The sequence below is a fragment of the Amphiura filiformis genome, chromosome 12 (assembly GCF_039555335.1).
Source record: "Amphiura filiformis chromosome 12, Afil_fr2py, whole genome shotgun sequence".
Taxonomy (NCBI): Eukaryota; Metazoa; Echinodermata; class Ophiuroidea; order Amphilepidida; family Amphiuridae; genus Amphiura; species Amphiura filiformis.
Window position 1 is genome coordinate 44,331,880 of NC_092639.1, and position 10,074 is coordinate 44,341,953.

Consider the following 10,074-nt stretch of genomic DNA (forward strand, 5'->3'; position numbering starts at 1 on the left):
GTGATTCAAGACAAATAGTTATTGATTTATTGATCAAATATTGGTTTTCCCTCATTTTTGACTGTAACTCTACAATGTACAACTGTTGTCTCATTGACTGTGCTGAAATAAAATTTCCAGTGTAGTTGTGACTCGTGTAGTCCTTCTGCTTCTGCTTAATTACTCCTCAACGCTACAATCATAACCAGTCCAGGCGAGGAGGGATTAGTGCGCGATGCGATGCGTAGATGTTTAACTTAGTGACTTTATAGTCTTTGATGTTTCAGGATCTCTTCAATTGAATTGCTTATTAAGTTATTTTCTTCAATGCTGACAATGTTCTGTGGTATTAAATTCCAGTCTCTTATTGTATTTGGGAAGAAAGAATAGACCCTAGCCTCTATAATATACATAATTACATATCTTACAATGCGCTATAGTAGTAGTAGTAGTAGTAGGTAGGACTTCCCGCCTCTTGTTTCAGGCGCACCCCTTCGATGACAGATGCTCTGTTGAAGGGTCCATACCAAAAAAATAATCATCATATAGTTCGCAGAAAATAGTTCGCAGTAACAAGATGCGTAACAAGTAACAACTATAATTTTTGAGAAAAATGCAAAAATAATGAACGAACTCAAGACTCAAAATGATGTAAAGCTGCAAAATTCGGCACCAATTATTTTTAGTGCAAATTTAAAACCTGTTTTTAACATAATCTACGACCTCAAATCATATTTTAATTCAACAATACGTTCGACATACGTTGTATCACCAATATGCCTTTTTGAATAACACATAAAATGAATCTTATTTATGACAAAAACAAGATTTAATAATTCGGTAATCACTTACACACACATCTTTCCGTACTCGATCGAATCAAATCTCTTGTTTTGATTGATTGAGGATGGGCATTTCGATATGAAAGCATTTACAAGGTGACGGTCCAGTTGACCAGGCAAACTTACAAAAGGCAACCGAATTAAGGGCTGGGGTATGAACGTTTGGACAGTATTTATTTTGGGACATTAGAGCACATCAGACATATCGAATTGCATTCTGAATATGAAGAATGTCATTCTGATATCAAATAATTTTGATTTTTTGAAATTCGCAATTTAATACACATTTTATGGCAAATCATTAAAATTGATATTTTGATATTTAACAGTATTTGAAGTAAACTTTATAAATCTAATGATTTATACTTAAAGTGTATGTAGGTGGGATGAAAAGCCGACGATCAATTGAAAATGTTGACCTTTCGTATTGAAGATATGGATTTTTTTTCCCAAAACACCAAAAAAAAATTAGGTCTTTTGGGAAAAAAATCCATATCTTCAATATGAAAGGTCAAAATTTTCAATTGACCGTCGGCTTTTCCTCCCTGCTACATACACTTTAAGAACATATCATTAGATTTATATAATTTACTTCGAGGACTGTTATATATCAAAAATTTGAAAAATATCAACTTTTTATAATTTGTCATAAAATTTGTATTATATTGTGATTTTAAAAAATGAAAATTATTTGATATCAGAAAGACATGCTTCGTATTCAGAATGCAATTCGATAGGTCTGAGGTGCTCTCATGTCCCACAAAAAAATACTGTCGAAACGCAATAAACGCTCATTTTGGATCCCTTAAGCCCGGGAATTAAAGGAGTATTTCGTGATCCTAGCATCCTCTTTTTATGACATTTTTCAGTAGATATCCACGAAAAAAGCTTATTTCCAAAATTTCAGTTGATTCCGATTTTGCGTTTGCGAGTTATGCATGATGTGTATTACACTGCTCCATAGACAATGTGTTGTAATTTCGTTCTGGTGCACCAGAACGAAATTCAAATTTGGCGATATTTTTGCTTAACGAATTAATCTGTTTGAAATATTTGGTACATAAACATTATGTAGCCAGAGGTATCCAGTGGTGTAAAATCTCAACTTTTTTGGGAAAAGTGGGGGATGAGGCTATGGATCACGAAATGCCCCTTTAAGTAGGCTTAAACCGGGGGCTTAAAATATAATCAAGTCAATGTTCACCCCATCACCAAACTGTACACAGCTCCCAACTTCATGTGTTTTCCACATTATTTGGAGCAGCCTTTTAAACATGATGAGCGGACAAAAGTTTTGACCCTCCTAGCTGAGACGAATTTAGGGGTAGTGCAATAATTATGTGTACCTGGGGGTGAATTATAGGGGGAGATTTTTGGCAGGCCAAAAGGGGGGCAAGCATGTTTTGGCATGTCGAAAGGGGGGGTCAAGCGACTTTTGGCAGGTCGAAAGGGGGGCAAGCAATTTTTGGCACAGATATTTTGGGCACCGTTTCTATATTACGCCCTAAAAGGCGTAGGAAAACGCATTCTGAACACGTTCAAATATGCAAAATTTCCTGCTCGCTGCGCTTTCGCATTATATCATGTTAAGACAATTTAAGGTCTTAAATTCGGGTTCCCCAAAATCTTGCATGTGTAAGGGGGGGGCAAAGATTTTTTGGCACGTCAAAAGGGTGGGGCATGAGGTTTTTTGGCACGTCGAAAAGGGGGGGGCAAAGGTTTTTTGGCACGGCCAAAGGGGGCAATCGATATTTGGCAGACCATTTTGAGAATTCACCCCCCCCCCCGGTACACATTATTATTGCACCACCCCTTAGATATATTCGTCTCAGCTCTTAGGGGGCCCTAAAAAATGACCATTGGGAAAATTGAGTTTACATGCTTTTCTATGGGGTTGACCCATAATTTTCATGTCAAAAACGGGGGAGGGCCCTGAAATTGTTGAGGTTTGTAAAGGAGGGGCCCCGAAAAATGTTTGCAATAATTTTTTATGCATCAGGCCACCCCCAGGAAGTGTTTGTGAACGGTCCCTAGGGGACGCAGGGGTAACCTTGTCAATCAAATACTTTATCTATTGTGTCCAACATACATAGGCGTAGATCCCCCCCCCCCCAATATAATACCAGGGGTGCCATACAATCATCCCCCAGTGGCGTAGCCAGTGGGCCCCCCAAATAGACTAACAATAAGACATAAAATAGTGGAGGATTGTAAAAAAATGATGAAAAATTGTGATTTTTTTTTTTTGCCCTTCACTTTAAACCCCATGCAAAAAAATTTTGGATCAACAAATCATAACTTCCATCCCCGGCTTCCATCGGTAAAAATATTTCCGTCGGTACATTTACAAAAAATCCTGGCTACGCCACTGCCCCCCATGTTGACGCTGTGCAATTGAAAGACTAGATTCCAGTATCAAGTAGTCAAAAGTGATATTCAGTATGAAGTAGTTTAAAATGTCCCTTTATGGAAGAAGCATTTTTTAATATTTGTGGGGATTTCTTAAAAACCGAAGGTTTAAAAAAAAATTTTAAAAGATAATCCACCAACCTTTCCATTTTTCCACTTGAGGGCAACACAACATTTTATTTTGTTTGGCCTAATGTAAATACCGCTAATTGCCCATCCCTATTTTAAACAAATTTGATTGACCTCACTGAATCACTGGGTCACGACGCTTGCGTTCAACAACGGGTGATTTTGTTTCTTTTAGGGGAGTAACTTTTTCTAGATTGGGTAAGTTTTATCGATATTTTGCTTACTTATAACATATTTATGTTTAAAATTTTACCACCGTTTGATTAAGTAAACATCAGTGGTCTTCTTGATTATTTAAACTAGCGTGATCTTGAGTGTTTAACTGTATATTTTTGGAGGATTCCTTCTACAAGGTGGTTCTCGTTTTATTGAGCTGAGGAATGTGAACATATTTTTACTTCCGGTAAAATTTTGATGAATAAAAATCCACATTTATTCAGTTCATTGATCATGACATTTCTAGAAATAATACCATACTCCAACAGTATGTAGTTTTTAATATTATCGTGAAGTTATATGCAAAAGGAAAATTTATTTGATACTAATTACATGTATTTAAATCGAGCGTTTTGTACCTGTAGGTGTTCTTTATTTTCATTTTTTTATTGATGATGATTCATAATGACAACAGGAATTGTTACTTTTGTGAATTCATTCATCTCACGTCTCAGCAAATTAATTATTAATTAGATTATAAAAGCATCTTTGAATGAATTTTATTCATTACTTTTTAATTCCTCTTGAAAATATTCTAGTTGTTTTCTGCATCATTTCAAATTCAATGATGATGTGAAGGTCATTTATTACTAGGCCTAAACCTGGCACAGTTTTGGCAACAAAAAAACAGGAAGTGGTGTCTTCCTCTCAGTCAGAGTTACAGTTTACTTTTGGGGGCGTGAACTTCCACATTTCATACTGTGGCAATGTTCACAATTGGAAGTGAAATGCCTCGCATACCAACTGTGGAAGTAACTGCTTATTAATCCTGTGTTTTAATTTAAATGAGGTTGTGTGATGTGCTTTAAAAACTTAAACATTCATGACATTTGAATGAAACTTACTGATTTTCAAACCTGATAATTCATTTGAGTGAAGCTGCATGTAGTTTGCGTTCGATTTTTTTGTCAAATTTATAGTGGCTGACAATATTTGTTCTATTATTTTTGTATAGTAGGCGTACATATTACTTGCTTTTGTAGGTAAATTGTCTGGTTAGGTCTTATTGCCTTGGCATTAATTACTCTTAGTTACCAGGCCTACTGTAAGTTTTGCTTGTTTCATGGTTTTCTTTTTTCATCAATTTTTATTGTCTTTTTTTTGTATAGAATATATACATGTATGTTTGTTTTGTTTTTGTTTTGTTAAATTGTGTGTGCTGTTGCATTCTTGTTATTTTGTTTTAATACCTAAAATCAAAACATTGAATGTTCATATATTGTTCATGGAAATGTTTTCATTTTTTTACCAACAGACCAAAGTACTGAACTACCAAAATGGCAAGCAGAGCAAAGACAAAGAAGGGAACCAAGAAGCGTGCACAGCGTGCAACATCAAATGTGTTTGCTATGTTTGATCAGGCACAGATTCAAGAATTTAAAGAAGCATTCAACATGATTGACCAAAATAGAGATGGTTTTGTGGACAAAGAGGATCTTCATGATATGTTAGCATCTTTAGGTAAGTAACATTAAAAAACTGATTTACTTTTTATACAGTAAAGCAGGTAATTTTCATAAGCAATTTTTGCACATAAAAAATAGTCTTATAGTACAGATGATTATTTAATCAAAACAACATTTAATTGTCCAAATTTTAAAACATTAAACAAATTGTTTTTAAAATCATTGATTTTTTTAAACCAAGGATCGACATGGCAGGCTGCAAACCTAAAAGAAAAATTAGAAATTCCACTGTGAGATACAATGAAAATTACAACACTACCCTGAAGTATCTACGGTACTGAATGAATTAAATGCAAACCATAGGTCTCATTCTCAAAAAGAGAAACAAATTTGTTTCTAGTAGCTCATGCTCACTGGGCCTACATGTAACAAAAATAATGCTATGTTTCCTATAACATTCTGAAAGAAAAGAGTCGGTAGGTAGGAAAACAATAATTTTGTGTCCATTCTAAAACATTAAAATGCACTGCATGAATTACACGATCAGTAGAAGCAACTGGGAAGCAATGAAAATGTTTATCACAGGGTTAACTAACATGGTAACAAACAAACAAATTGTGGAAGTGGTTCCTGTTGCACATTGCAGTTTTTGTACTTAAAAATTAGAAAATTGCATTGCTTTTTTAGACCTACCATTGAGAAAAAAATGTGGGGCCTAATAATCATTGTTTTGGTTTGTGTTTTGTTTAAACCAGGCAAGAACCCAACAGAAGGATACCTGGATGACATGATGAGCATGGCACCCGGCCCAATCAACTTCACTATGTTCTTGACCCTGTTTGGTGAGAAACTCAACGGTACTGATCCAGAAGATGTCATCCTTAATGCCTTTGCTTGTTTTGATGAGGAGAATGTAGGTGAGTATTGTGGAATACTAGTGTGTAGATGATATCCAGGAGAGACGGTATGATGATCCATGATGTCAAATGTTATACTCCAATACGCTGGCGAAGTTACGTAATTAATCGGATTAATTACCATAGCAATAGGTGAAAACAATTTTAAACATATCGCGCTGCACTACAAACAGGTTACACTCATCACCCGTGTATGTCTGCAATCGTAGATTGAATACAATACTGGTCTTTTCAAAGATACTAATCTTACAGGTGTAAGTGATTAGCATGATATGGTTTAATGCAGAAGTACCGCGTGAACGTATCAGTGCAGCACGGCATATTCAAAATTTGTTTTCACCTATTGCTATGGTAGTTAATCCGATTATTACGTAACTTCGCCAGCTTATTGCAATGGCTAGTGGGATTGTCCAATGGCCAACAGAGACCAAGGGTCGATTTAGAAAATAAAAGTTACATGCACCACTGCAGTTTTTCCTGACATGGACTGAATATCACAAAATTTTGCATGCACAGGCAAAATTTTACATGCACAGGACCAATATTACATGCATCTGTAAACCCCTCTAAATTGAACCCTGCCAGAGACTTCAGTGACAAAAGCTTGCCCTGTAAAGCATTTTCAATACTAAAATGTGACGGCTCATCTCAACATTTAAATACAAAGGCAGATTTCATTTTGGAACAAGAAACTTTCTTGTACAAAACTGGGAATCTATCACAGATTCAGTTGAGACCAGGCCTGGAAAAAACAGGGAATTCAGCAATCTCCTTGCCAGGAAATTTGGTTATTTGGAGGGAAATTTTGCTTTTCTGGATAAAATACATAAGAAATGGTGGGAAATCCTGTCAAGTTGGAGGAAACTTTATCTCTCTTGCCAGGAAATAAACATATTTTCCAGGCCTGGTTGAGACTTGTGTTTACTCTAACTCAGAGCTTCCTGAACTTTGGGTCGCGACCAATCCAAATGTGGGTCGCGAACACTTCTTCAGGGGGTCACAGACCTTGAATGAAAAGGAAAATGAAAGGAAGTAAAAAATAGAAGGAGGACATTATTGATGCACAATTAAAAATCGAAGAGATTCAAATTTGAGTGGATGTTCCATGGAGCTTTAGTATGTCTGTCATCACTGGCAGTCAGCTCAGACCTGAGATACAAGATTTCAACAATCAACAACACTGTGAGACAGGCTCTGCGCAAAGCAACTATGTTATGCTGTGTGTCACACCATATTTTTCTCATCAGATTTGAGTCAGAGGAAAAAAAGGTTTAAGTAGCCCTGCTCTAACTCCTATCACATCTTGTTTTCTTATCTTTAGGTCACATAAATGAAGATAACCTACGGGAGCTCCTCACGACAATGGGAGATCGATTTACAGAAGAAGAAGTAGACGAAATGTTCAGAGAGGCACCGATCAAAAAGGGTCACTTCAACTACCGGGAATTTGTACGCATTCTTAAACACGGAACCAAAGACCAGGATGACGACCCCAACCCATGAACAGCTCCCTCCGTTGAATTTTTTATACCGCCCCCATCCTGTCCATCCTAGTATAAAATGTGGGGTGAATGTAAGAAGGCGGTTTTGGTCTGCAGTGAATGCAACATAAAATAAGCCCATATATTTGCATAGTCAGGCAATGTGCTATGAGTCATCAGACATGTCAAGAATAGTGAAGTAATATATAAGCTTACTTAAGATTTGATAAGATGTTGAAATTTTAAATCAGCAGCATCTGCACCCTAGGCCTTCTTACATTCACATTGCAACACTCTCATTGTGTACTTGCATTCATTGTGCTGGTACATGTATTGTACTTTTTATGACTTTTTTTTATTATTATTATTATTATTTACATTTGATTTGCTTCAAAATAAGAAAAAGGATTATTTTTTTGATTGAATTCAACTCTTCCATTCTAAAATCCAAAGTCATCATACATTGGTGCAGGCCATTCCATTATGGTGCGGGGTGAACAAATTAACGCAAATGATGGTGTGGTGTAGTTGGACAAACACAAAGCACCAGTAGACTCGTAAAGTATTATATAATTTGTAATGTTATTTAGCTTATACAAAATGTAAACCTGCACTGCCAGCACCAGTTACACTACATGTATTATAGTGCTGTTTGCTTCTTTGAAGCAGTGACTTCACACTTCGAAGCACCTTTGTGCTCACATACTACAAATATGCTTGATTTCACTTCACTGATGTTGTAAGACTCACTCCGTCACTGCCTCAGGAAGTGAAAAGCTTGGCAGGGGTTCCCTAGGCTAGTTCTCGACCCCACATGGGATTGCGAATTCATTGGTTAAATGTGAGAAGGTTGTAAATGCATATAATAAAGCACTTCCAACTTCCTTGTATTCAACTGACGAACTCAAAAATTTGGACTGTCCTGTTCAAAATGAGATTACTTTCAAAAATGTTTGGGAACCCCTGAATGATTCTTTTAACCCGAATACCCCAGGGTCTTTTTGGCAACAGGAAGGGAAAGAAGGAAGGAATAAAGAGAAAAGAAAGAAAGAAGTTGTTTGCTCTGGGTGATTCGAACCCGAGACCCCTTGCATGCCAAGCACTAGGTCGGCGACACTATGTCACAGGTCTTGGGCTTCACTGGCCAGCAAAACCGTGCCTATATATCACTTGGGGGGATTGCGTTATCACATTACGTGGGATGCATGCACGATCAGCGCACATGTCAAGTAGTATTTTGTAGTACCCGGGCGTGTTAGGGTTAATGAATCGGTGTACTGATGTTTACAACTTCTTGAGGCAAGTCATAGGTTGAATAGGTTGCTTATCTTGTAGATCACCATTACTATAAATCTTCTAGTTTGCCATCTCACTCCCCATCAATGCCATTTTACTTTCATTGCTACATATATGTAAGCTTCTTCCCAGCATTATCCCTTATCAAGTATATCAGATGCCAATCTGAGTTTTTTCCATGTATTATTTATTATTTGTACATTAAATGGGTGGAATGGGGTAAATATTAATCCAAACTTTTTAAAAGTATAAGGGAGACTCCTTAATAGATGATGTTTACATTTCATAAATAATATCTTAAAAGTAAGTCTTCTTTAAACTAGGGCTCAGAATTGCTTGTGCATGGTAAAGATGTACAAATGTAAGAGGCATACAACAAGGACTTGAATGATTGTTATCCAAATATGATCTTGCATATTTTATCGACCATTCACTATTGTTGTTATCCAAATAAGAGTGGTAGAATGTGTTACTTGCAAGATATTATGGTTGCAAATGCGAAAAGATCTGTTGAAATACAAACAAAGAGTTGACCTTTAACCTCGAGGTTAATCATAAACCTGTACCTAGACTATGCCTAGACACAGTGTAGAGATGATGTTTGCATGAGATGTAAATAAATAAATTTAATATAGGGTGCTTTTATAAAAGTATAGGGGTTTGATCTGAGCCATATTGTTAAATGTAGCCAATATTTATATTAATCCAATGATTTATTGCATGTACTAGTCTTCATAACTTGGGTCTTTGGTATATAATTGGGATCCATTGCAAAAATTTCACATGATAAATTAATAAAGTACATGTACATCAGGGTAATTAGTATGTAGCAATCTTATCAATTATATTAAATTTAAAATGCTATGTACACTATTCAATAGTGATTTTCAGCGATATTAGGACTTGTATTTATTTTTGATTATAGGAATTTTATCAAATTTATGTTCAGTATTATCAACTGTGCACAGTGAGTGAAACATGTTTTCAGAGTCGAAATGATTTACCAATTTTCTAGGCATTCCATATATGTTGTCATTTTGAATTCTATTGTCCAAATCATGGTAAAAGTATTTTGTATAAATACATGTTGTGTTTACAATTGCAAACATTCCACATGTTACTAAAGTCATGAAATGCATTCAGTTAGTCATTAATTAAACTTGATCTGGATCAAAACAACTGGGGTGATTTTCAAAAACCATGGACACAACAGAACGAATATAGAGGTAATGTGTCATGCTGAAAATGCTTTGGACCTAATTAAAAAGCCAGAATCATAACTTTAAGTATTGATTTATGATGCATTTATAATATTTAAAAACCCAATCATCTGTGTCACAGTTGGTTAATACTTAAAATAGCAGATATGCACAAAAATTATGATTATTTTATGATATTA

At 35.7% G+C, this 10,074-nt stretch overlaps 2 protein-coding genes across 2 annotated transcripts in view; one reads left to right on the plus strand and one right to left on the minus strand.

Moving 5' to 3' along the window:
* LOC140166266 (mediator of RNA polymerase II transcription subunit 23-like) overlaps positions 1-868 on the minus strand; it is a 52,763-nt gene extending 51,895 nt beyond the window's left edge. The window contains exon 1 of the mRNA XM_072189673.1: positions 832-868. The gene's annotated coding sequence lies outside the window, so the exon portion shown is untranslated. The remainder of the gene's footprint in view (positions 1-831) is intronic.
* Positions 869-3,459: 2,591 nt separating this feature from the next.
* On the plus strand, positions 3,460-10,074 carry LOC140166267 (myosin regulatory light polypeptide 9-like). Its single transcript, XM_072189674.1, has 4 exons — positions 3,460-3,557; positions 4,831-5,036; positions 5,737-5,898; positions 7,220-10,074. Exons 2-4 carry the CDS (start codon positions 4,853-4,855, stop codon positions 7,399-7,401), a joined length of 528 nt encoding a protein of 175 aa, XP_072045775.1. The 5' UTR covers positions 3,460-3,557; positions 4,831-4,852; the 3' UTR covers positions 7,402-10,074.

What these genes read in the sequence shown, in the direction of transcription:
- LOC140166267 (XM_072189674.1), top strand. Translation starts at nt 4,853, where the DNA reads ATGGCAAGCAGAGCAAAGACAAAGAAGGGAACCAAGAAGCGTGCACAG. An exon ending in TGATATGTTAGCATCTTTAG is followed by an intron (nt 5,037 to 5,736) that starts GTAAGTAACATT and finishes TGTTTAAACCAG; the next exon opens with GCAAGAACCCAACAGAAGGA. An exon ending in TTTTGATGAGGAGAATGTAG is followed by an intron (nt 5,899 to 7,219) that starts GTGAGTATTGTG and finishes TCTTATCTTTAG; the next exon opens with GTCACATAAATGAAGATAAC.